This window comes from Phocoena sinus, chromosome 19 (assembly GCF_008692025.1).
Source record: "Phocoena sinus isolate mPhoSin1 chromosome 19, mPhoSin1.pri, whole genome shotgun sequence".
Lineage (NCBI taxonomy): Eukaryota > Metazoa > Chordata > Mammalia > Artiodactyla > Phocoenidae > Phocoena > Phocoena sinus.
The window spans coordinates 32,011,569-32,038,629 of NC_045781.1; the positions used below are offsets into that span (position 1 = coordinate 32,011,569).

At 53.9% G+C, this 27,061-nt stretch overlaps 2 protein-coding genes across 2 annotated transcripts in view; one reads left to right on the forward strand and one right to left on the reverse strand.

Annotated features, from left to right (window-relative positions):
- The window catches only part of CNGB1 (cyclic nucleotide gated channel subunit beta 1), a gene marked incomplete at its 3' end in the record, with an annotated part of 84,325 nt that overhangs the window by 49,945 nt on the left and 7,319 nt on the right, over positions 1–27,061 (reverse strand). Inside the window, exons 2-12 of the mRNA XM_032613203.1 lie at positions 11,566–11,720; positions 8,990–9,047; positions 8,612–8,684; positions 7,766–7,886; positions 7,619–7,664; positions 7,389–7,425; positions 5,836–5,911; positions 5,597–5,636; positions 5,063–5,222; positions 3,854–3,929; positions 2,548–2,584 (exon numbers count right to left, since the gene is read on the reverse strand). Coding sequence (XP_032469094.1) covers positions 2,548–2,584; positions 3,854–3,929; positions 5,063–5,222; positions 5,597–5,636; positions 5,836–5,911; positions 7,389–7,425; positions 7,619–7,664; positions 7,766–7,886; positions 8,612–8,684; positions 8,990–9,047; positions 11,566–11,712 — 871 coding nt within the window. The remainder of the gene's footprint in view (positions 1–2,547; positions 2,585–3,853; positions 3,930–5,062; positions 5,223–5,596; positions 5,637–5,835; positions 5,912–7,388; positions 7,426–7,618; positions 7,665–7,765; positions 7,887–8,611; positions 8,685–8,989; positions 9,048–11,565; positions 11,721–27,061) is intronic.
- On the forward strand, positions 18,121–25,473 carry TEPP (testis, prostate and placenta expressed). The gene is given in 9 exon segments (XM_032613205.1): positions 18,121–18,222; positions 18,224–18,258; positions 19,015–19,271; positions 22,631–22,692; positions 22,917–23,091; positions 23,519–23,580; positions 23,792–23,856; positions 24,212–24,244; positions 25,392–25,473. Coding segments are annotated over 9 exon segments (822 nt in total). The 3' UTR covers positions 25,423–25,473.

Sequence of the window (27,061 nt, forward strand, 5' to 3'; positions counted from 1 at the left end):
CCCCAGATGAAGACATCTGTGGAGCCAGCTGGGACCCAGGGCAACTGGCTCAGGAGCCCTGGCTAACTCCTTCCGGCAACCCCAATACCACGGGCCATATGAATCCACCCACTTCTCAAACCTAGGTACTCGCTTTAGCCTTATCTGAAGCAATAATAGCATGCGATCACAGGTTTGATGTGCTACCGTATGCTTTTTAATGTCAGTTAAAGCACATGCTGCTGTCCACTGGTAGTCCCCAACTCTTTGAGGCGGAGAACATAGCCAAGCCTAAGGAGATCCTCTTCAGGGGAAAAACTGTGTCCCGGGGGGGCGCTGAGTGTGCCAGGCACCATGCTGAGGCTGTGCCCGCGGGCTTTCCCGCAGCCTCTGGTGGGAAGTCCTCCTGCTGTCTAGCCTAAATCCCACAGGCTGCCCTTGGTTGGCCTTCCCCTTGCTCTGGTGGAGAGGGGCCAACCTTGGTGTCCGAGAGGCAGTTCTGGGACTGGATCCCCCTCACCCTGCCTGGGATTGGGGGTGGGAAGCAGGGGATTCAAGGAGAGTAGGGGGGTCAATGGCCACCTCATCCCCCTGCCCTGCAGGTCTTCTCTTCAGGGAACCCTTCTTTCCTTCCATCCGTCTGTCCATTTGTCCGTCTGCGCTCTCCCAGGCTCCCCTCCCTTTTGTTTCAGAGGCCTCCAGCTGCCGCCACCCCTGAAACAAAGGAGAAGAGAGAAGGGTGGGTGGCGGGGTGGACAGGCGGAGGGAATGAAAGGATGGGGAGACTGGGGCACGGAGTGGGGATGGGATACTCATCCCTCACCCCTCAGGGTCACCCTTGTGGTGGGTTGAATAGTGTCCCCCAAAAAAACGTATATCCAAGTCCTATCCTCTGTTACGTGTGTGACCTTATTTGGAAATAGGGTCTCTGCAGATGTCACTAGTTAAAGATCTCAAGATGAGGTCATGCTGGATTTAGGTTGGGCCCTAATCCAATGACTGGTGTCCTTATAGAAGACAGGAGAAGAAGATTTGGCAGACCCAGAGGAAAAGGCAGAGATTGGAGGGCAGCTAGATGCCACAGGGCACCAAGGATGGCCAGCAGCCACCAAAGCCAGGAGAGAGGCCTGGCACAGTTTCCCACTCAGAGCCCCAGAAAGAAACAACCCTGCCAACACTTCAACTTTGGGCTCCTGGCCTCCTGAACCACGAGAGAATACATTTCTGCTATTTGAAGGCACCCTGCGTGGTCCTTTGTTACGGCACCCCCAGGAAACTGACACACCCCGGGGCTGAGTCCGCCCCGTGGCTGCCCCAGGCCCCACCATGACCCGCACGCTCCAGGCACGCAGGGAGGCCCTGCTACAGCTGGCTGAGACCTGCCTCCTTCCAGAGGAGCAGGGAGGAGGGTAAGAGGGCTGGGGGCTCCGTCCTCAGAGCTCTCAGCGGCCCCTGGTAGGAGGGGGCGCGTGGACGGCTCTCGAACAAGGGAAGGTTTTCCACTCTAACCTTGGCCCGGCTGAGCAGCTGCTTCGCCCAGGGGACTCTAGTCACTGCTCCATGACAACTTGCTTTGTGACCTTGGACACGTCTCTGCCCCTCTGCCTTCCCCAACAGCCATAGGCGGCCCGTGCTGGGCCCTCCAGGGTGGCCACGAGCTCGAGACTGAGAGAGCTCTGCTCTGAGCCTCCCCTTCACGACGCTGTCACGATTACACAAACCCCATGACACCCACACCCGAGCTCCACAGCTGGCCAGCCTGTGGTGGCCGCCCCTGTCAGAGTGCTCGTAAAGGCCACCATTGGCCCAGCGGGTCTAGGGCTGGCAGCCCTGGGACACCCAAGGCCCACGGTCCAAGGGCCTGTGTCCAGGGTGGAATAGGGCCACTGCTCCCAGGCCTTAACTCTGCTCTGCTCACCCTCAGCGTTCATCACTGGCCTGGCACATAGCAGCCCTCCATGAGCATTTGTGAATGGATGAATGAACCACATGCCTTTCCAGAGGCCATGAAATGAAGGAAGAGCAGATTTGGGGTCCTAGCCCTCCCCTCCTGGCCTCAGTCTGGGCCCCAGTCCTGGTGCACAGCTGGGATAAAAAGCAGCACACATACCCCACAAGGGAGGGGATACCCTCCCAGCTCAAGGGGTCCAGTTCCCCCAGAGAAAGCCCATCTCCCCTCTTTCACCCCACAATCAGGGACTCTGCTTAGCCAAACCCACTGGCCCAGGGGGCTGTGGGGAGTTCTTACCAGGGGTTCCTAGCAGGAAAGGGGGGCCCATCCAACTTGACCTCAGAATTATTTTTTCTGGATAGAAGCTGGAAGGCAAGCCATGTTCCTGCCTATGTGTGCATCCACCCACCCCCGGCTCCCAGGAGGGGCCTCCAGCCACCATCTGGCTCTGGGCCGGGCTCTGGTGACCTGGCCAGGCTGACCTGAGGTAGGGCCTACAGAACATGGGGCTCTCCCAGCTCCAGGTCCGGAGGCTCTGCCTGCCCCACGACCCGTGCACGCTCAGACCAAGCATCCCCATGGAGACACACACGAGGACCCACTAACGTGTCACTTACTGCTCTGCACGTCACATGTCACAGGGGAGTCAGGCTCCTGTATGGGGAGAAAAGGAGAAAATCACTGCTGTGGACTCCTCACCGGCCTCCCTGCTTCCATCAGCCCTCCCGGCACACGCAGGAGCAAGGGGGTTTCCTCACGGCTCCCGGGACACTGCAGAAGATCCCGTCCTGCTTCTTCCCTCCTGCCTCAGAGGTCACCCGCTCCCCCAGTCACTCCGCCACCAGGGTCACCACTTGCCTCGTCCCACCTCAGCTCCTTTGCCCAGGCTGGGCCCCTGCCTGGAATGCCCTCTCTCTGGTTCTCTATGTATGAAAAACCTCTCCCATCCTTCCCTGGAGTGTTGTCTCAAAGTTCCATCTGCACGATGGCCTCTCCCCGCCAGCACCACACCATCCCCCCGCAGCCCCATCCTCAGGGATCCCCCCCTCAGTGAGCACATCTTCATCCACTGATCGCTCCCGCCACTGGACACCCCGCTTTCCTCCTGTTGGGGAGCTCCAAAGCTGAGCTTCCTCTGCCACCCACAGAGGCCATGAACGTGGAGCCTGAAGGCTCAGCCCACAGGGAAGGGACCCTGAAGCTTCCTGTCCACCTCCTACTGCAGGGGGACTGCGATCCAGGCCTCCTGCCCCCGAGTTCCAGGTGCTTCTATGAAGATGACCAATTGTCCCCAAGAGAGAAGGGCCAGGTGGGAGGTTCTGGGAGAGGGAGAGGTGGGGGAGGCCCTGCTCCTCCCACCCACCCATGTGGGAGCTCTAGGTCGTCAGAAATGCACACAGGGCCCACTGGCTTCCTGAGAGCCCCACTTCTTCCCAGAACACTCCGGGCCTCTCTTGTCTCTGGGCCTTTGCACATACGGATCCTCTGCCTGCACGGCCCTTCCTACACCATCCCCTTCACTTTCACCCACCCTCTTCCTCCTCCCCCTCCCCCTTCAGTTCTCAGCTTGCAGGCCACTTCCACTAGGAAGTCTTCCTTGATGCTCCTGGGAGGCTCCTCCTCTGTACCCCACATCCTCTCTGCCCGCCCCCTGGGGGAAGCACCTCCCCCACTGTGACCACCTGGCAGGAGGCGCTGGGCCAGCACTTGTCAGCCCTGTGGCCACAGTGACCAGACAGTGTGTGTGGAATGAGTGTGAGCCATGCAGACAGGCGGGCTGGGTGGGCTGAGCTCCAGCTGCAGGCTCCGTTCTTCCTTCTGTGCCCTCCCCTCCCACCCAGGGACCATTCCACCCTTGCCTGAGCTCCCAAGACGCCTCCAACCACCACTCAAGGCCCCCATTCCCCCCAGCCCAGCACCGACCTGCTCCCCAGCCTTCCCACGGACCACTGGCTGTGGCAGGGCCATCTCCAGCCGGTGCAGGAGCCATGCCATCAACCTGCAAGGGGGAGAGAGAGAGTCAGATCCCTCCCAAGGCAGGCAGCAAGCTCACCCAATGGTGGACTGGAACCCAAGCCCCCGGCCCTGAAAACCACTGCCCCATCCCTGGCCTCCCCAGGAAAGCCTCTGGCTACTGTTCCGACCCCAGCAGGTAACTCAGTCCCCCCCACCCTCCCTGCCACCCCCAAGGTGCATTTCAGGCCCCTCACACACTGCCAGGGCGGGAGCACCTAGCAGTACCTATCCTGATTTTATTTTTTTCATTTTTATTTTTTAAATAAATTTATTTATTTATTTTTGGCTGCATTGGGTCTTTGTTGCTGCGCACGGGTTTTCTCTACTTGTGGCGAGCGGGGGGCTACTCTTCGTTGCGGTGCGCAGGCTTCTCATTGCGGTGGCTTCTCTTGTTGTGGAGCACGGGCTCTAGGCGCCAAGAGCTTCAGTAGTTGGGGCTTGAGGTCTCTAGAGCGCAGGCTCAGTAGTTGTGGCACGTGGGCTTAGTTGCTCCGCGGCATGTGGGATCTTCCTGGACCAGGGCTTGAACCCATGTGCCCTGCACTGGCAGGCGGGTTCTTAACCACTGCGCCACCGGGGAAGGGGAAGCCCCTATCCTGATTTAAAATGCATGTACCATTTGGACCAACAACCCCACTTCCTCCCATTTACCTGCACGTGAACGCGATGATGCCTGTACAACGCTATTAACTGCAGCAAAAGTGGAAACAAACCTGAATGTCCACTGAATGCTTAAATAGAAGCTGGTACATCCGTATAACATACTATGCAGCCGTTGAGAGAATGGAGCAGACCTCTATGCATAAAACCACCTCTGAGTTACGTCTTTACGTGAAAAAAGTGAGATGAGGAACAGCATCTAGAGTTTGCTGCTGCCGGGTACGTGAGTTTAAAGGAGAAACGTGCTCAGAGCTTGTCTACGTGTAGGAAACAGCGCGGAAGCAGGAGAAGCTGCTCACGCGAATGCCCGGGGAGGGGGCGCTGCAAACCCCTTTGAGTTTTCTCTCAGGTGCATGTGTTACTTTTCTAATTTAAAAGACTCATTTAGTGGATGTTGGGCTGGGGCCACGCACTGAGTCTGCTGCTTGTGGGAGGAGAGGCATTTGGGAGGCTCACCTGGCAGGGTCCTGGGTGGGCGGCAGGGAGGAGGCCTGGATTCCGGGCTGGGGCTCTGGAGTCAGCTCCTCCTCGGGCTCCGGGGGGGCAGGAGCAGGCAGGGAGGGGCTCTCCTGGGCCTGCGGCACGGGCTCCATTTCCAAGGCGGGTCCTGGGGGCTCTATGCAGCAGGGAGGGCAGGAGACTAAGGATGACGTGGTGGGGCTCCATGCAACCCCTAGGGCACAGAGTCCAGATTCAAGGTGCCAACGTGACTGAGTGGGGAGCCCCTTGGGACCACCCCCAACTCCCTTCATCATCAGACAAACACAGAGCTGAGGTGCAGGGAGGGAAAGGGACTTGTTCAGGACCTCACGGCTGTCCCAGGCTACTGGCTTCCCAGCCTGGACCAAGGAGGGGGGTTTAGGACTCCCACAACAGCCTGCTCCCTGCAAGCACTGAACCCCGCCCCGAGCATCCTTCAGGCCCCAGTTGTTCCCCCAGCCCAGTCTGTGACCATCCCAGGCAGCCCCTTCCCAGGTCCCCTCCCTGTACCTGGACCCAAGGCAGCATCCGCAGGCTCATCTCTCCAGCCCTGCGTCGTAAACAGGAAGTGACGTCACGAAAGAAGGTCAGGCGCATTCCCTGCCCCGGCCAGCCCCGCCCACCCTTCCCCTGAATGCCCTGCCCCTCTTGCAGCCCCTCGGTGGGTCCCAGGGGTGAGGACAGCCTGCTGGAGTAGGTAGGCACTTCCTGGGTGGTCAGCTGCCTGCTCCCCCTGTTCCTCGACTTACCTCGGAGGTTTTCGGAGGCTGAGGCAGCATTTTCTCCAGATTCTGCTCAAGCCACCTGAGCAGCCAGGGCCCGGGCCTGAAGAGGGGCCAGAGGTCAGCCGAGCGGCCTCAAGCAGTGCCCAGCCACGCTGTCCTGACCACCTGCTGGGGTCCCAGGCCTCGAGCAGCCCTTCCTCAGCTCCCATTCTGCACACTGGGGACCTTGGACTAGATACTCTTAAAGGGCCTCCAGGGTAGGGGACTTCCACCAACCTGAAATTCTGACCCAGGGCTGGACCAGGTTCTGGAACAACAGGCCCAGCCTTGGCCTCCTGGGCACAGATGAGAACGGGGGCTGCCTGGGGACCTGAATGCAGCCTGGGGGCCTCCCTGTGACTGGGACAGAGAGCTCTGGCTTCATGGGTATGTGAGCAGTGTGGTCACACAGGGCCCCATACTTAAAGGGCCCATTTTTGGTTTAATGCTCTATCGTCACTGTCTTAAACTCTTAATAATTTTTTTAAAGGAGTCCTACATTTTCATTTTGCACTGGGCCCCACCGATTATGTAGCTGGCCCTGGGACAAACGTTGGGTCCCCAGATCCATCTGACCTCCAGGCAGCCCTGTCCTCTTCAGGGAAGCTCTATGCTCCCAGGGGAACCCATCCCCCATATACGGCCCCCAAAAAAGCTGGCAAGTCCTTTGGGTGCCCTCATCCTAAATCGTTTTACTGGTCTCACAAGTCAGCGGAGTGGCCCTGGGGACCCATGACCAGGGCAGCCTCCAGGGGACTAAAGAAATAGACAGCAAACTGGAGCAATGGATGACAAAAGCCCCCGTGCTCAAGGACCCAACAGTCTAATGAATGAGTGAGGGAAGGAATGAATGGGTGGGGTGAATGGAGATGAAGGCGTGACTCTGAATTTCCAGCAGAGACAGCAAACTGGAGGCTTCAGGTTTATTGCGGGAGCTCACAGTGTCTTTGAAAATTTTTCAATTCGTTGGCAACATCTAAAAATTAAGGATTATGTAAAAACCTAAATTTCTAGCTTCTCTTGAAAAACTGGAGGATCTGGCCACACCGGGTCAGCACTCCTGCAGGGCAGAGGGAAGTGGAGTTCAGTGGGGCCCCTCTCTGGAGAGAGACGTGGGCTCCCCCGTTTGCCACAGTTCCCATCCAGCCTGCCACCCGCCTCGGTCAGCTCTGAGAAGTCTGAAGCTCTTGCCAACCGTGAGACCAACCTGGGCACCCCAATGTCCCCCACGGTAGCCCAGGCCCTGCTTCCGGGCTTCACACGGCACCCACCTACTCGAGGCCCATCTCTAAGGAGCTCATCCATGCCTTCTCCCATCCTCAGAAGGTGGCCCCCTCCCGGGGATCTCTCAGTAATCAGCACAAGAAACCTTGAGCAGCACCGGACCCATCGTTCCGGTTTTGTGGATGAGAAAAGTGAGGTTCAGAAGAGATGAGGGGCATGTCCGAGGTCACACACAGGCGGTGGTGGTCCCTGGGCTCTGGGCATGCTGCGCCCACCACACACACTACGGATGGGGCTTAAGGATGGGGACTCACCCGGTGTCTTGGGCCCTGGGAGCCTCGCTGTGTCCATCTGCAGAAGAAAGGAAGCCGGTCAGCAACAAGAGGCCTGCCCGGAGCTCCCCGGTTAGCCCAACTCAAACCCAGGTTCGAACCCGGGCTGAGTCAGATGAGAAGCTCTGGCTCCGTGGACTCACCCCAGGGAGCAGGGCCCAATGCAACAGTCCCTGAGCCCGCCCCTAAGCCATCCTGTTTCCTGGCCTTACCTGAGCCCCCAGTGCTGCAGTGCCCAAGGATCTGTCCTCCTGCCTGCTGGGACAGACAGACAGACGTGGGCAGAGTGTCCAGGGCCATCAGCCTTCCTCCCACCCCTTCCCCACCCGGCTTGCCTCAGCTCCCGGCCCCAGTAGTACCTGAGCTGGACCCTCCAAGCCAGCAGCGGTGCTCTGGGCGGGCCTGCCACTGTGGACGGGCTGTGGAACGACCTTCTCCACACCCTTTCTGAGCCAGCTCAGCACCCGGCTGCTGGGACCACTGAGAGACAGAGATACCGGCCTGCCCTCAATGTCCCCAGCCCCTCTCTGGTCGGCATGGCAGTGCACAGCATCCTAAAGAACTTGGTTTGAACCCCAAACCTCTATCTCCCCACTGTGACACTTCAGACACATCACCTCCCTCCTGGAACCTCGTGTCCCCCTCTGGAAAATGGGGGATGCCAACCCTTGGTGCCATTCCAAGCCCACTGCCATCAGATACTGCACTCGGCACATGTCTTGTGCTCTGAAAGGGTTGAGAGTTTCCTGTGAGGTGTTTCCTTGTGATGGAGACTAGTCAGCCTAAACATGAGGGTCACAGACTCACCGTCTGAGGCCAGCCCTCCACACCCTCTGCAGACACGCTTACTTGGATAAGTACCAAGGGTCTAAAATGTCTGAGCTATCTGGGAGATTTCATGGAAAAGTCTGGATTTCTGTCTTCATTGGGAAAATCAGAAGCCCTGGCCACACTAAATCTGCATTTCACCCAAGCGCTGAGAAACCTCTGGTCCCCCCGCTCCATTTCTCTTGGTCACATGGTCCATTTGGCCCAGGAGACCCCCACCTCTGCCTGAGCCTCCCTTCAGCCAATTCCTAAGATGTTCTGGACCTTTGCTTGGGAGTGACTGTAGACCTGAGAGCGGTGCCCATCCCCACCCCCTCAATGGCTCCCTAGCTTGGGTGGGGGGCTGGCCCTGAGGAGAGGGGAGGGTGGTGTAGTACCTGTTCGCTTCTGGAACCACAGCGACCTGAGCCTGGAGGGATGTGGGTGGAGAAGGGGCAGCCTCCTGGGTTTCTGGAAAGGAGTCCCTCATACTTTAGAACTGGAGCCTCAGAAAGACCTGTTTCTACCCTGCTGGGGAGGTCAAGTCAGAGGCAGAGGAGAGGGGAGAACCCTGAGGGAGTCAGAAGCCCAGGGTTCCAGCTCAGCTCAGCTAAAAGGTCCCCAGGAGCCCACCCTTAGCTTCTCTGAGCCTCAGTTTCTTCATCTGTGAAATGGGTCTGACAACCTCGTGGGCTGCTTCAAGGTTCCGAGCAGTGGAGAACACAGCCCTTTCCCCGCTTCCAGCCACCCTGCCAGCCTGGGCTTCCAGCACTCACCCTGAGGTCCCGGATCAGCCTCAGCCACTTCCTTCCCCACGCAGGCCTCCTCAGGTGGCTGGAGGGTTCAAACAGGACCATGTAAACCCTCAGAGAGACTAGCCTAAGGCAGGAGCAGCCCCTGATCCCCCTCACAATCGACCCCCCACAGGATCAAACAGCTCTATTCTCAGAGTGGTCTCTGTAAATCCTGGTGGCCTCACCTTCCACCTGGGACACTCCCTTCTTCCCAGCCCCAGGGGCCCCTCATCCAGGGCTGGGCCCTCACCACGCCCCCCCCAGGCCTATCACATCCCCCAGGAAGCTGCCCCACTCAAGTGGCCTGAAAAAAAAGAGGAAGAGAGTTACAAGGCCTTGGGGCAACTGAGGGGAGGAGGAGGCGGGAAGAGCCCAGCCCTCGGCCAGCCCCCAGCCAGCTCCCTCTCATTCTGCGCCAAGCCTTCCATTGCCCCCTAGTAGCTGGGCGGCCTTCAGCTTCTGCCCTCTGCCTCTCGTCTGCCTCCAGCTGCACCTCTGCTGCTGTGTGCGCATGTGTGCAGGTACAGACAAGCATGCACATGCATACAGACACACTAACATGTGTGCACACATACACTAATACACTCACTCTCATATACTTCAGACACACACACAGACACAAGCACATGTGTATACAGAAAGTGACACACAGACACGTGTGTAGACACACAGGCATACACACACGAGCTGACACAAAACTAAGTCCATCTGCTCACACATAGATGTGCACATGCAAGGCACAAAGCACGTGTGCATATACATTTGCATGTGCGTGCATGCCCCAACACACGCACGTGTGCATATAGGCACATGCCAACGTGTGCCTATACACGTGTGCATGCATGCAGACGCACACACGTGCAAATATCTGCAAGTGTACAGACACAGACACACAAACGCGCATACACACAGTAATTTGCATATAGACACAGACACAGATATCTGTGTGTACACACATGTACATATACATGCTCAGTCACATAAACAGGCATATACACACACACACGTACCTGCACTGACACGCAAACATGCACTCATGAACACATTATTTCATATGTGTATTAACACACAAATACACACATAGATGTGCATACATGCACAGGTGCACAAAATATGTACATATACAAACATGCAGGCACATACCAATATGTCCATCCATACAAACATACAAGCACAGGTACGCAAACGAGCATACATGCACACACACATGAATAGATTCACAGACTCAGAAACACACACTTATACACACTAGCATGCCCCACGTGCACATGGAACTACAGGCACACGAATGCGTGTGCACATACATATGTGCGTACATGTATGTGTGTACACACACCTGTGAATCGGCACGCATGTGTTCGTGGGCACACAGTTTGCTAACACACATGCATACACAGACATACCACTAAGAACACGAGGCACACATGTATGAACATACACATGTGTGCACATGCAAACACATATGCACAGCAACCCTATACCTGGATAGCTCGCTGCTTCCTAAACACACCCTGCATTACCCAGTAATAGCCTTTCCTCTGCCAGGAAGGCCCCACCTCTTCACCTCCTCCAGTTACGATTTGGCCCAGCCCACTGTGGTTAGGAAGCACTCCTCCACCAGCTTCCAAGATCCAAAATTAAATGACTCTCCTCTGAGCTCCCAGAGTTTCCAGTCTGATACACTTATTCGGTCCTCCCAGAAGGGCAAGCTGAGGATGCTGTTGAAGCTCCCCACCTCCCTCGTCACCTCTGTCTCCTAGAAGAATAAGCTGGCTGGGTTCTCGTCTGCCGACCCCCGGGGCAATGCTTTATTCATCACTGTGCTCCCGGCACTGCACACAGGCCTGGCATCAATTAGAAGCAAAATCAAATCTGTCTGAGTTTCTGAATTGGTTGTCATCAGGTTCCCGAATGAATGGGATACAGAGCTGGGAAGTTTGATGTGCTTGACTGAAAGTTCTAGAGCAGTGCTGCTCAAAATGTGGTCCAGGAACCAGTGTCAGTCTGCAAACTGTTACTGGTCCCCAGCGATTAGGCGGTTTGCAGCAGATTGTATAGCAGCGCACTGCTTCCCTCATGCAGAAAGTCTTAAGGCAAAACAAATACAGCTGAACTAAGCCGTGTACTTACTTATATAGTAAATTTACATCTGGCAAGCTTCTGATCGCCTCCTGGACTGGTAACAAACGGTTCATGGATTGGCTACTTTGAGTAGCTCTAGAGGTTGGTAGACAATGGTCAGTGGGCCAAATCCAGCCTATTGCTTGTTTTTGTAAATAAAGTTTTATTGGAACACAACCAGCTACGCTCATTCATTTACGTATCGTCTATGGCGGTTTTCACACTACGGTGGCAGAGTTGAGTAATTAACAGAGACGGCATGACCTACAAAGCCTGAAATATTTACTATCTGCCTGTTTACAGAACCAGGTGACCGCCACGTTTCCTTCTGGCTCCAATTTTCTCTGTTGTGGAAGGTCGCTGGGGGCAGCTGACCTGAGCTGGGGATTCTCCGAGCAGTGAGGTCAGTGTGCCCTTCCTCACCATTCAGTTCTTACCAGGGACTCTTCCTCTAGCTCAGTCTCCTCAGGGGCTGTTTCAGGCTCCGGCTCCAAGTCTGGCTCTGGTTCTGCCCCCTCCTCCTCCTCTCTCTTCACTGGTGTCCCTGGGGGCTGAGGCAGCACCCTCTGGACCCAGCCCAGCATCCTGACACCTGTAGGGGACCAAGTCCTTAGGCCTCTCCAGAATGCTCACAGTTGCTCCCACCATTCATGGGCTCCTTTTGTGAGTTATATATTTCCCTTTTCCTTCATCATCTTTAAAAACATTTTTGCAGTTACCTCCAGGTATTTTCCTGATGGAAATACTCAAGCCCACAGACATATGTGTGTAAAGAGGTCGGTCACAACAGTGTTGGAGCAAAAGATGAAAACCATCCAAATATCCATCAGTAGGAGACTGGTTACTGGGAATTACCTAATCGGTCTTCTGTAAGAGGGGCACAGATTAAATAAATTATAATACATCCAATAATGGAATATTATGGAGCCAATTTTTTTAAGTAGATCAATTTAAACTAACATGGAAAGATCTACACTCTTTGGACTCCAGTCATGAGCAAATCAGTTAAAGGCTCCATGCCTCAGTTGGCTTGTCTGTAAAATGGGGATGTTAATAGTAGCTATCTTGTGGAGGTTAATGTGAGGATAAAATAAACTGATGAGAACAGTGACTGGCACACACTGAGAGCTTAATAAACGTTGGCTGTGACTATCATTGGATGTTAAGCAAAAATGCTGATGCTAGACTATCGTGTTCAGCATAACCCCATTATAAATTTTAAAAATACATTATGAGCAGCATATGAATGGAAAATATTTTTTGTTTAATATAAGATAAAAATCAACCTATTTTCATGATTTAGAAATTTTTAAGAGAAAATAACAAGCCCCTTTTTTCGTGGCTTACTGCGATAGCTCAGCCCTGCCTTACACGGGCTCAGTTTCTGGCATCATTTACTTTCAGGGAATGGGCAGCCCTGCCCTTATGACTACATCCCTGCAGGATGGCCTGGCCCAGCAGGCGCCACCCAGGTCAATATATGCAAACTCCCAGCCTCGAAGGGCCCTTCCGAGGCCGTGCCCAGCATGGTGTATCCTCCCTCCCCCAAGCCATGGGCAGCCAAAGTATTCTCTGTCCCTCGTCTGCCAGGGACCCTGGCCACAGGCTGCAAAGGGCAGGCACAGGGCCCAGGACCCCTGCCCCAGTGCCCATCTCCCCGCAGCCCCGGCCATGCTGCCTCCCCTACTACTCACAGCCCTGACTTATGTCCCTGCTCTGGCCTCAGCAGCCCAGCTTCCCCTAAGCGAAGCTGTGCTGAAGGACACAGCTCTGAGTGCGGGGTCAGTTCCCTGGCTCAGCCGCCAAAAATGTGACTTGGGCCAGACATGACACCTCTGGTCTTCCATTTCCTTGTTGGGTATGGGGGTAAAAACACTGATTTCCAAGGCTGGTAGAGCCCAAGATTGCATGTTTAGGATGGCAGATTCCACCGATCCCAGCCAGCCCCATAAGCCATGATCACCTCATCCTCAACTCCTCCCACTCAGCCTCAGTAAATAAGCGTTTTCATCACCACTTCATAGCCAAGGAAATGGAAGTACAGAGAGGTCAGCAGACTTGCCCAAAGTGACACAGCCAGTAAGTGGCCCAGCTGAGTTTACGCTCAGGTCTGCCTAGCTCCAGGTGTCCCACATCTACCCCGGAGGTACTGATGTTTGCCCAGGATCGGCTGCTTCTGCAGGCCAGTCCTGCAAGCCATTTGCCAGCAGGCAGCAATGCTGGCTTGTGCTTCTGAACCTTCTGGAAATGACTAGGGAAGCCTTCCCCACTCCCAGTTTCCCTTCTTCCCCCAGACCCAGCCACTTCCTCCTGCATAGAAACACGTGCAGGCCCCTCCCATCTTTTAGCCCTGTTGCTGCTGATTCCACGTTGATGAGGGAGGCGCAGGCGGGAAGGGGGGCCTGGGAGTGCTACCCAGAACAACAACAGTGCTTGGACCGCCAGCCTTTCAGAGTCTTCCAGGGAGCTGCGGAAGATACAGATTCCTAGGCCCCTCTAAACCCTCTGCAGGATCTGGAATCCGTATTTCACAAGCTGCCTTGGAGAGTCACTAAGGTTTGAGCCTCACAGGGGAAGACAGAAGCCTCAGGTTTCCAGCCTTGCCAGGTTCTCCATGTCTAAATGGCTTGATGGGAGGAGAGCACGGAGGGAGTCTCATCAGGGATCCCACGGAGCCACGACCTCACCCTGAGTTACCTGCTCAGATGCCGTCCACCAGCCAGGAATTGCCTCTTCCTGCCTCTCTCAGGTGGCCTCTCAGACACAGAGGGGATTAATTGGCAGCAGCCGGGCCTGCCCGTATGCAAAGGATTAGGAGGTTCTAAAGAGGGTGGGGAGGTGGCAGTGGAAGAGAAGAGATTGATGCGGAGGGAGCCGGCAGAAAACCCCAGGGGCCACCAGGAATCGGCTCCGGGGAAGGAGCCCTACATGGCCCTGGTTTGGGGCACCATGAGCTGCCCGGGGATCTGGTTCCCTGCATACCCTGGCCAACCCACAGAGCGGCTGGTGGGAAGATAAGAGCTTGGAGTCCCCAGGTGATTCTGGGAGACTCCTCAAGGTAGCAGGGGCCTGTCAACTCAGTCAGCAGTGGCAGGAGGCACATTCCAGCTCTCCAGCCCCAATGCAGGGACTCAAGCAGAGTCGCTCTGTCTCAGAATCTCCTGCAGCTTGGGCAGGACCTCAGCACCCCCTGCCTTGGGCTCCACCAGAATGGCTGTGGTCCCAGGGCTGGGCCTTTAGGGAGGACCCGAGGACGGATAGATGACTGACTGCATCCAAGCCGTCCTCCTGAACTGAGGTCGAACCCTAGAGGGGGATGGCGATCTCAGGGGAGAGCGGGAGAGGGACAGAGGCCCAGCACAAAGGGGCTCAGTGAGGTGACAGGACCTGGGTGGGGGGCAGGGCAGTGGGCTGTTTAGCAAAGGGGCAGGGGATTGACTTGATCATCTACAACATTTCTCGACCTTGCCTATGTGTTAGGCAGCCTGCCAGCCTTGGCACATTGAGAAGGACGGAAATAGGACCTGCCCTCACGGGGCTTACATTCCAACGGAAGATTCAGAAGTAAAAATGATTAACGATGAACTTAAAAGTATTGCAGATATGCTGAGTGCCATGAAAGAAACACACAGGGCGGAGACATGTGTGAGGTGGTGGGAAGTAGGAGTGGGCACAGGTGCCTCTATGAAGAGGGACATATTTGAGCTGAGACATAAGATCTGAGTGAATGGTGTTCCAGGCAAGGGTAAATAAAGGTCCTGAGGCTGGAATGAGCTTGGATGCACCTGAGCGACAGAGAGGGGGCCAGGGGCTTAGTGGGTGTAGGGGAGAGTGGTGGGAGATGAGGTCCAGGACAGATCAGGTAGGGCCTGTAAGCCATGGTCGGAAGATTGGGTTTTAGCTGATGGCCCATGGAAGCCCATGATGGTTTAGAACAGGGGCCAGACACCACCTGTGCGGCTGTTTTGTAGTGGGCAGGTGTGGAAGCAAGGCACTAGTCAGGAGGTAGCGGTGGAACAAACCAGTGTGTGACTGGACGACCCCTGTCCTCTCCTTCCTGTGCAGAACCTCTGATATGCAACCACCCCCAAGGCAACTGGTGTGGGAGAACGTTCTTTCTGCCGTGCTCTGTCGATACGCCAGGCTGCTGGGGATCAGCGCTCCTCCCCATGGCACCTGCAGCCAGAGAGGACAGTGAGCTCTACTGCTCTGCCTGGGTGTGCAAGTGACGGCCAGCATCATCGGCGATGCTCACCCTTGCCTCTAGCTCGACGGAGGCCAGTGCAGAGATGACGAGGCTTGGACCGAGCAAGTGGCAGGAGAGAGAAGAGGGGAGGGGAGGGAAAAGGGAGGTGTTGAGGGTGTTCAGCCTAGGCAGCTGGCAGGTGGTGCCATTTACTGAAAAGAGGGAGCCTGGGGCTGTGGTGTGGAAGAGTTTGGGGGGAAATCATGCGCTCTACTTCGTTGTCTGAGAGACATCTGAGTGGAAATGTGCACCAGGTGGTGAGAGGTGTGTTTTGGGGGTGGGGGCTGTCTGGAGTCTGGGAGAGGTGGACGACTGGAGACGGAAACTTCGGAGGCATCATCTCAGCTTGTAGATGATGCTTAAAGCCACAGGACTCATTGAATCAAAAGTAAAGAAGAGAAGGACCAGAGATGATGCCTAGAGCACACTGGCACATTTCGAAGTTGGGAAAAGAAGGAGGAGCTAGGAAAGGAGACTGAAAGAGCTGCTGGTGGGGTAGGGGAAGAGCCAGGACGCCGGGTTTGCTGCAGCCAAGACGGCTGAGTGTGTTGGGGGAGGATTGGCCACATTGGGACCACCGTGTGAGCGGAGGCTGACCTGTGCCCCAAGGCTCGGCAACCTGGGAGCGTGGAGCCCGGCCAGTGGTCAGAGCCAGGTGGGCCTGGCTGAAGAGTAACGAGCTCTAGGGTGAGGCAAATGAACGAACCTCAGCTCCACCCCAGTTGGATGACTCGTGTGCATATATACGGAGGGAAAGAAGCCAGACTGAAAGGACCCCAATGGCCCATGCATACAAAGCTCAAATAGGGCACAATTAGCCTGTCTTATCTATGGCTGCAAACATAGGTAGTAAAATTATAAAGAAAAGCAGTGGTTATACTACTCGGCCAGGAGAGTGGTTACCTCTTGCAGGAGGTGGGACTGAGAAGGGGTATGCGGAAGCTTCTAGGGGCTGGCGGGGCCCTAACTTGCTTTCTTTAGCTGACATCAATTTTTTAAAACAACGTTACTGTCGTATAATTTGTATGCTGTAAAATTCACCAGTTTTAAGGGTACAACTCAATGATTTCTAGTAAATTTACTGAGCTATGCAACACCTAGTTTCAGAACATTTCCATCAGCCCAGTAAGATCCCTCATGCTGGTTAGAATCACTCCCCATTCCCCCTGCCAGCCTCAGGCAACCACTAATCTGCTTTCTGTCTCTAAACATGTGCCTTTTCTAGACATTCTATGTAAATGGAGCATAAAATATGTGGAGTGTTTCTGTGTCTGGTTTCTTTCCTTTAGCATAATGTTTTGATGATCATCTACATTGTAGCACGTATCCATAATTCATTTCTTTTTAATTCCCAAGAGTATTCCGTGGCATACAGTCGGTTTCCATGGCATAGATATATTAGAGTCTGTTTACCCATCCACTAGTCAATGGACACTTAAGTTGTTTCCACCTTTTGGCTATTATAAATAATGCTGCTATGAACATCTGCATGCAAGTCTTTGTGTGGACATATATCTTCACGTCTCTTGGGAAGATTCCTAGGGGCAGAATTGCTGGGTCATATGGTAAATTTATGTTTCACTTTTTAAGAAACTGTTACACTGTTTTGCAAAGTAGTACCCATGTCTTGACCTGACTGGTAGTTACACAGGGTCTCACCTTATAAATTATGAGTTACATTATATATTTATGCACTTTCTGGATTTTGTTGTATTTTTAACTTTAAAAGAGTTAAAAAAAAAATTGCGATGGGGTGATGAATGAAGTCCAGGGAAAGTTTTCTTTAAGGGGTGGGACTTGGGGATGCTGCTCTGGGGCTGGATGGGGCACTGGAGGAGAAGCAAATAGGGAGCCAAATCCTACTTGAATCTCACAGTAGGGGTGCCAGGGCCCAGCAGGCTCAGCACTTAGGCAGGTGTATGCAAAAGCACGTGCCAAGATATGCAAATAAGTTGAGTCTCCCCAGGGTTTCCTCACAGGGATGGGGGGGGCAGGGTCCACCTCCAGTGGTTCTTTTTTTTTTTTGGCCTCCCTGCTAGCCTTGTAGGATCTTAGTGCCCTGACCAGGGATTGAACCCTGGACCACGGCAGTGAAAGCGCTTAGTCCTAACCACTGGACCGCCAGGGAAGTCCCCTGGTGGTTCTGACCTTGATGGTGGTCAGGCCCCAGGGCTTCAGGGTGCTGGGCTTAGGACCTCATGACCTCGCTTTTTTGGGAAGGTGGGAGGGAGGCTGCAGGCCTGCAGGGAGAGTATCACCTGCTAATCCCTGTCCTGCTGAGGCCACCACTCTCCCTGATCCCCTTATGCTGACCCTGGATCCTGGAAGCCACTAATCTCCACCTCTGGAGACTCAAGGACTGGCAGGCAGGGCAGTGCCCTCTTCCGTGAGGCTTGTAAGGAGGGGAGCAAGTGTCCGTGAGCCCTGCCAGCTCACAGGCACTCCCCCCGGCAGGGCCGGGGGCCCTTGCCTAACACAGATGGGAGCTTTGAGGCCCAGAGACAGACAGTAAGTAGTCTAGGGTCACACAGCCTGCCCTGGCCGGCCCTGGCCAGCCCTGGCATGGCCACCCCCAGGGAGACCCAGCTCCTTGTCTGATTTTCCCAACATGCCCAGCCGGTGTGAGGCCTGGGAGGAAGGCTGAAAGAGGGGGCCAGTGCAAGGACCCCTGGCCGCAGGCTCTTCTCCTCAGAGCCTCCGGTTGTCATGGTTGCCGAGGAGCCGGTGCCCTCACAATCAGGCTGCAATGGGCATTGTCTCCGCAGAATGTCCCTTTATTCTCCTACTGCCTCATAAGGCACTGGGCCTTGGCCCATCTCCCTGCCTCTTTTCCCCATTGAGCAGTCGGAAGAGCGGAAAATCCCTGTAAGCCTGTGCACCTGGGGCCCGTGGCCTGCAGGTGAGGTACCACTGTGGCGGACCAGGAGCAGGGAGCCCTCCCTCCCCTCTACCCCCACTTCCCACTTCCCTGTCCCTTCCCCACGAAGGCCCAGCCTTCTAGCCGGCTTCCCCATCTGGTCGCCATGCCCTCTCTGTGCTCCTCCATGGCCCAAGGTCCTCTCTCCTCCTGCCCACCTCCCTACCGCCCACCTCCATCTCTCACCTCCAACTGGGGTCAGGAAGAAAGCAACGGGACTCAACAAATTCTCACTAAAGTTTAAATGACTCAAAGGCTCTGGGAATATCCACTTTTTAAAACGAAGCACTGGGGAACCAGCCATATTTTTTCTAGTTCCTGTCTATCAGGTCTCTCCCCTTATCTAAAACCTTTCTATGTCTCCCTGTAGAATGTTGGGTAAATGCCAGATACCTTAGCTAAGGCCAGAAGCCCATAATTAATTACCCAGAGGCAGCCTGAGCGCAACTGTGAATCCACTTGCTGCTGCCGCCACTTCCTGCTCGTTACTGAAGAACAGACACAAATGGCATCTCTTTTTAGACCATTCGCTGAATCCTCCAGCCTCCTCAGACACACATCCCCTGTACTGACCTCTGCCGGGGTCCTCAGCACATCCTCTGTGTGTGTGTGTACTTGAGCGTCCCTGGCCCCACCATAGCTCCTGGCACACAGCAGGTGGTCAGTACCTGTTGGACGAGTAGACAAATCGGCACTGGCCAAGGTTGTGTTCCCACACAGAAGGGTGTCTGGTTGGGGTGTCTCTGCTCCCCCAGCCATGGCCTGCATCATCAACCTGGTGCCCTGGGAGGATGGCTCCACCCACGTGTACGCATCCCCGGCCACCCTGCTGCCCGTGGCACGGCGGCGCAACAAGCTGGCCAGCGTGAAGCAGCAGCTCTACCACCCAGCCCTGCCCAGCCTGCGCCGCATGGACATGGACTCCGTCAGGGCCTGCCTTTCCGACGAGCACTGCCAGTCCACCACCTACTGCTGCAAAGGTCAGGTCACCTGGCCACCACCAGCCCCTTTGGGCCTTCGGGGAAGGCGTGGGTGGTTTGGCGGAGAGAGATCTCGGAGGGAGAAACCATGAGTGGCAGGTGAAAGGGTTAAAGGGAGTCGCCCCAGCTCTGCTCCTCCCTGTCTAGGTATCCTCCAGGTCTGAGCCTCTGTTTCCTTATCAGTAAAATGGGGATGCTGACAGTGCCGGCCTGTCAGGGCTATTTTGAGATTAAAATGAGATAAAGCATGAAAAGCACTTGGAGTAGTGCCTGGCACATAATATGTGCTCCACAATAATATTATTATTAATGGAGAGGGAACTGTGCAGAGGCCAGCAGTTGCAGGAGGAGGAGGAATAATAATAGCAATAATAACTTCTGCCCAATCATCTCTCCCTTTGAAAAAGGAAGAGAAAGACACCTGTCATGAAAGAGAGGTGGACATGGGAGCCTTTGGGGTAAAAGGCCACACGGGGCTAAGGAAGAACCCTTCATCGATTGAGAAGCTTGGGTATGGAGATAGCGGTGCCACACAGACACCCACACTCACTCATTCCAGCACATTTATTTTTTTTATTTTTTTTTTTTTCAGCACATTTATTAATTGCTTTCTTTGTGCCTGACACTGTGCCTGGAACAAAGGCGCTCCAGCTAGCGGGAACAGCACATGCAGAGGCCTGGAGGGGAAAAGCTGCTTGAGGTGTTGGTGAACTTGAGGGGCGTGCTTAGGTGGGAGGATAAGGAGTGCGGGGGCAACAGGAGCTGTGGCTGAGGATGAGGACACATCTCAGGGAGGGCTAAGCTCAGGGGTCTGGGCTTCCTGGGGAGGTAGATAAGAACCTCTGAAGACTTTAAGAAGGAAAGAGATCCGAGCATTGGGGCCGTGGGGAGTGGGTGACCCAGAGAGACTAGAAGCGGATGATGGGGGGGAGGGTGAGTGATTAGGACACTGGGAGGGACCACAGTCTTCAGGAAGTAGTGATAGTGTCTGGCCACAGGGGAGGGATTTGGAAGGTATTTAGGAGATAAAGTAACACGATTTGTAGCAGTGTGGGTAGAGGGGCAAGAGTGAGGAGTCCAGGGTGATACCCAGGTTCAGACCCCGGTGGCAGGTGGAGTGAGGGTGTCAGAGACTATAGGGAGGTCTCCAGAGGCCCCACAGAGACCCCTGCAGGGCCAGGATGGGAAACACAAATACAGGAAGTGGGTGGGGACGCAGTGGGGGGAAGGGGTGAAAGGTGAGGTGGAGTCCCAACACCCCCCTCCGAAGGGGAGCAGCTATGGGGTCCTGCTGATACTGTGTGGGAAAGGTCAGCACAGTTCTACCAATTTCCTGGCTTCCAGGAGAGGCCAAGAGTCTAGATTTTTCGGGAGAGCTCTTGATTATTGCAAGTACGTTTTTAATAAAAGCAATGGAGTCACAGTTTCAAAATTCAAAATGCTGTAACAATGTACATTTTAAAAATTCTCACTCCTCCCCCCCCATCCCCACTTATAGGTAACCACTCTGAGCTCCTGCTGAATCCTTCCATTGTTTACTACTGTAAATACAACCTATTCTCTTCCTCCCCAACTTTTTTTATTAGGAACATATTCAAACATAGAGGAAGGTTGAAAGACTAATACTATGAACATTCATTACCTTCCACCTGCTTCAATTAATGTTTTGACACATTTGTTTTCATTCTCTCTCTCTCTCTCTCTCTCTCTCTCTCTCTCTCACACACACACACACACACACACACACACACACTTTAGCAAGCAGTTCCCAATGATAGAAACAACCTCAATACCATTATCACATCTAGGAAAGTTAAAAATAATTCCCTAATATCTAATATTCAGTCCATATTAAAACATCCCCAATTTTCCCCAAGATGTCCTTTATAGCTGTCAAAAAAATTTTGGAACCAGGATTCAATCTAGGATTGCACCTTGTAATTTGTTGTCATGTCTCTTGGATCTTAGTCTAAAACAGTCTACCCACTTTCCATTTTTCCCTCATAATATTGACTTTTTAAAGAGTCCAAAACAGTTTTATTGTAGAGGAGTCCTACATTGTGAATTTGAGTGATTGTTTCTTTATGGTGCTGTTTACCTTGATAGTCTATTTTCTGTGAACTAGAAGATAGATGTAGAAGCTTGATTGTAGAAGCTTTCACAGGTGTTGGAGGCCATATTTGCCATGATGGCTCAGCAGGAGGCACATAATGTCATTATCCCACTATTCGTGATGCTAAGTTTGATGACTTGGTTAGGTGATGACCTGAATCTATATTCTTCTTTGCCTCCAATCATCTCAACTTTAGGCTTTAAAGCCATATAAAGGCATATACTCTTCTGCACCTTGGAAGGTTTTGAATCAAGAACTTCCTCTACTGATTTTTAATCAAGGCATAGTGAGGATGTATCACAGTTTATTTAACCAGTCCATTAATGACAGACTCTTGAGTTATTTCCAATCATTTTCTATTGCAAACTATGCTGAAATGGGTAAACTTTCTACCCACATCATTTCCCAGTTGTGCAACTGTGAAGTAGGATAAATTCCCAGAAGTGGGACTATAGGGTCAAAAGGTATGTGTATTTATAATTCCAATAGATAATGCCAATTTCTTTCCGTAGACTCAAATCAATTTATACCCGCCCCCCGCTGGCAACATATGGCAATGGCCCTGTTTCTGATAACTGCACTAACTTTTGGATTCTTTCCAATCTGATATGAAAAACTGGTATCAATGTAGTTTGAATATGCATGCATCTTATTATGAATGAAGCTGAGTGTCTTTTCATAGTTTAGGGACCATTTGTATTTCTTGTGTTTGTGTGTGAACTACCTGTGCAGACTGTTTACCTATTTTTCTCTTTTTCTTCTATTTTGTTTTATTTTATTCTATTTTGTCTTGATTTATAGGAATTCTTTCAATATTAGGGAAATTGCACCTTATCTACAAAATAAGTGGAAATATTATTTTCCCATTTGTCTTTTGACTTTCCTTATGTTTCCTTATGTTGCCATGCAGAAGTTTATTTCTATGTAGTCCAAGTTATCAACATTTTCTTTAGGCTACCTGATTTTGAATTAGAGTTGGTAAGGCCTCCCCCACCCCAAGGTTATAAAGAAATGTATCCATGTTTTCTTCTAGTACGTCTATGGTTTCATTATTTTACATTGAAATTTTTTATCTATTTGGAGTTTGTTTTGTTGAATGGGGTGTGTTAAGTAAGAATCCACTTGATCTTAGATTTTTTTTAAGTTGTCAGGTATTTCAAAAACCTTTTAAAGCAGTGTGGACCAAACCTCTCCTGCGTGGGCCTGTGACCACTGGTGGACTCCTCCCTTTCTCTTTCTCCTTTAGATGACTTTGACAATGCCTACTTCACACTCCTCGGTGTCCCCAACAAACGCCTGCAGTGCTTGGTGAGTGTCCTTTGCCCCTGGCCCTAGGTTTGCTCTGGGGACCTGAAGGTCCCGCGTGCACCCAGCCCCAAGCACCTCGAGTGCTGGGCTCTACTCCGCGCACTTCCTCAGCTACCAGCTTGGGACCCTACCCCCTTCGCATCTCTTTCAGGGGCTTCAGGAACCCCCTGGGTCAGATGGTTCAAGTGCCCCCCCCCGCGCCCTGACTCCCTTCGTCCTGGCAGGACATCACGGCGACCGGCCAGAGGCTCCGAAATAGGTGCCACGAGGGAAAGCTGGCGCCCATCGCACCGGGCATCAACAGGGTCGACTGGCCCAACTTCACGCGCGCCATCGAGAACTGGTCCCGCTTCGTGTCCTCTGCCGGCGAATTCAAGCTGCCCTGCCCGAGCAAGAAGGGTCAGTCTACCGGCGGGGAGGATGCCTTAGTGTGGGAGAGACAACTGGGCCGCTGGGTCCCTAGAGCCCTGACCCCGAGCGCTGACCGCGGGCGGGGGGCTTCGGGGGTGGGCTCTGACAAAGACAGGTCTAGGATTTAGGAGCAGCTGGGGCACTCAGAGCAGGCTGGACCCAGAAAGATTGAGGTTCATAGAGACAGGGCTTGTCCTGGGGAGGGGGCGGGGCCAGGTCCGAGCCAGTGGGAGCCAGTGTGGTGGAGGTGGAGGGCAGGGACTCCCTGGGACTGACAGAGCTTAGTCCGGAGGGGGCACTGGTTCTAGGAGCAGGCGTGGGCGTGGCTTGATCTAGGGGCGGGGCTCAGGTAAGAGTAGGGGCGGGGCTTGCCCTGGGCTGGCGCAGGGGCCAGAGATGGGCGCTCTCTCCGCAGTCGAGAGTTTCAGCGGCAATGCGGTGCGGTACTTGAAGCCGGAGGTGACCCGGAACTGGCGGGTAGGTAGGCGCGCTGCTCCGTCCCTGGCGGGGCGGGGGTGGGAGAGAAGCGGCTAACACGGGGTCGGGGAGGGGGAGAGGAGACCGAGAATAAGGTCTCCCAGTGCCCAGGGCCAAGATCCCCAGCAGAGAGTGCTGTGCGGGGCCTCGGCGGGGGAGTCCGTGTCCCCTCTACTCAGTGGACCCCCCCCATTCCTCTGGCCCGCCCCAGTTCTGTCTTAACCAGAATCCCAGCCTGGATCGCTATGGACAGAAGCCCCTGCCTTTCGACTCCCTGTAAGTGACCCCACAGACCCCGGGGGCCCCATACCTGGCGGAAGGAGAGTGGGGTCTTGGCTGCCTTCACCACCGCATACCTAGTGGCCCTGGAAAATGTGAGACCTAGGAAGAATTGATTGGCTCCAAAACACCACAAGAAAATTGCAATTTCAAAATGACTAAATGTTTAATTCCTACCAAACGGAACATCCTGTCATCCAGTCCCTAGCAACTCCACCTTTCAGAGTGGAGGAGTTAATAAGGTGGGGCGAAGGTGCAGTGTAATCTTGGTGGATGGCGCCCGCCGATGTGTTTGTTCCCAGAGAGGGTCACCCTTCCTCACCTCGGCCTCACCCTCCTCTCTCTTTTGCAGGAATGCTTTCCGACGCTTCGGCTCGATCTACAGGTAGGGCTCCAACTGCAGTGGGGGGGGGAGGGGGCGGGGGGGGGCGGGTGGGAAATGACCCCGACCCCGCCCCACATTTGGCCACGCCCCCCAGTCGGGCAGCGCGCGGGCCCTCGTGAGGGAGGCGCCAGAGGATTGGTACCCTCCTGGATGATGTCAGGGGGGCGCAAAGGTCTTCCGCTGGAGAGATCTTCGCCAGGCAAAAGTGCAGCCCACTGGGAGGTGGAGGGAGTAGAGTGCCTTTCCCTCCCGATTTGCCCCAGAGGAGGCCAAAAGGCAAAGACGGGGGTTAGGGGGATGGGGGGGCGGGGTTACCTAGGAGAAGAGCAGGGACTGGAAGAGTAAACAGACATTTAAGAAATATAATGTAAGGAGCCAAGAATTTGCCTTCCAGGAAGCAGGTGAAGTGGTAAGGGCTGGGACAAGTGTTCCCAGGAGAAGAATGCAAGATATTCAAGCACCTTCATAATTTGGCCATCTCCCACCTCTCCAGCCCCATTCCCTACACTTCAGCAGTACCAGATTCCTGCGTGCAACCCAAACCAAGCAACCAAACACTCCATATCTTTGCTTGTGCTGTTTCAGCACCTAGATGATCTTTCTACCTCTGCCTGGAAAACTCCTCCTTACACTTTAAAGCCCAGCCCAGGTGTCCCATTGTCCTTGAAGTCTTCTCTGACCTTCTGCCTTTCCCCTCCAGCTCAAACCCCCCTCCAGTTGGTCTCCGTATGTGCAACCCTCTCCATCTTAGAGCACACAGGCTATTGCATTATAATTATTGATGAAAGTTTGCCTTCTCTCACCCACCCTGTGCACACACAAGGGAAAGCTTTTTTTTTTTAACTACTATATAATGCCTGCCAGAGTAGGCTCACTAAATGATTGAAAAGTGAGTAAAGCTCACGGGAGATAAAGATGAGGCAAACCAGAAGTGGGGCTTGAAAGTCAAACAGACCAGCCAAAAATATATTAAAGGTAATAGGGAGCCATTGAGGACTCTTGAGCCATAGAGAGACAGGACAGAAGCTGTGTTTTCAGAGCCTCGAGGGCAGGAAGGTGGGTTTGGTGGGGAAGGCCTAGAGAAGGACAGCCTGATTTTTCCCCAGGACATCCTAGAGGCCCCCACCTCACCTGTTTCTTTCCACAGTCGTGTCAACTACCTGACCCCCTGGCGTTAATCTGTGAACAGGAGGCCGATCCCCAGGCTGCCGAACCATGCCACCTCAGGGTCCCCAGCAGGACAGAGGGTGTATGGTGGCAGCACCGATCTCCCTAAGAGTTTAGCCTGAGTGGAAATAAACCTTATGCTCCATAAGGAGGCACCACACCCGTGTATGTGTGTGTGTGTGTGTGTGTGTGTGTGTGTGTGTGTGTGTGTGTGTGTGTGGTGCAGGGGCTGGGGGAGGGTCAGGACCTCAGGACCTCAGGATGTCTTGCCCTTACCTGCCTCCTGCCAACTCCTGGAGGACTGGTGGCGGTGGGGGGAGTTGGGAAAGATGTCTGGTGACCCCAGGTAGAGAATCAGGGTCTAGGCCCCAGGGCCCAGCCAGGGATGAGGTACAGAGGCAGGCCTGCCTGAGAATTAGTTTTCCTTTGTGACCCCGTTCCCCTGCTCATAACCCTACAACAAAGCCCCTTCCACCTCAGACTCTGAACTTGAGCCCTAAAGAGAAAAGAGGGGGCTCGAAAGGGATTTTAGACACCTCTCTCAGAAGCCCTTGCCATCCCAGTGTGTGCTGGTGGCCTCCCTGGGCCCAGGGTTCCCCTGAAGAAGTGGAATCAGGCCCTGGAGGGTTGGCCTATGGTCTCTATTCCCTGTGAAGCAACTAAGTGTGGAAGTAAGATGAGGTGCCCAAGCCCACTCAGAGAAGAAAGTTTCCTCTCCCCAAAGCACCGCCAATGAACATACCATGTAAGCAAAAAGTTATCTGCTCTATTCACATAGCTTCAGGACTAGCCCTCATCTGCCTACCAACCTACAAAAAGGAGGCCTGATGTGCTGGGGACAGCCGTGGGGCTCCTGGGCCAGGTCCAGAATAACCCTGCTCAAAGTTTTGGGCTAAAGAAGAGTGTCTCGGCGTGGCTGGGTGTTAGAGCAGCCAGCATCAGCACTTAGCTCCAGGACCTTCCAAATACCATCCCACCTGTGGCCAGTCTGCAAGGACAGACCCAGATCAGGGTAAATAGCCACCAAGCCCAAGAACTGTTTGAACAGGACTTCTGGTGCTAGGATCTGAGGCCTCAGGGATCCACGAACCTTCTGACATCATGTGCAAAACCGTGGGTCCACCCACATGTGCATTTTCCATGGAAAGTCTCCTTGTTTTCATCTGATTCTCAGGAGAGTCAGTGCCCACAAAGGTTAGGAAACCCTGACTTACATCCTCCTCATCCCCTTCCACTAATATTTACTGAGCACCTAGTGGATGCAAGCCTGGTCTCAGGTGGAAGGAGTTTAAAACAATAATACCAGCCCCTCACCTCTGGACCCTGTGTTATACTGGTTAGAACACATCATCTCCTCCAGGCCTCATACTCCATAAGCACCCAGGAGAGTGAGCAGAACCAAAGCTACTCTACTTCACAGATGGGAAAACTGAGGCCCAGATCAGGGAAAGGCTCCAGCCAAAACCAGAACCCAGGACTCAAAGTCAGTCCCAGCACTTGCCACAGTACTCACATATAGTTTGTGCTCAATATTCGTAGAATAAGTTATTTCCCAGAATCGGGGTCTTTTGTTCAACCTTGGGTAATAAACAAGGAAATGAGTTGTTTTGTTGTCTGATATGCAAACAGAGCCTGCCTTACAAATTCGAG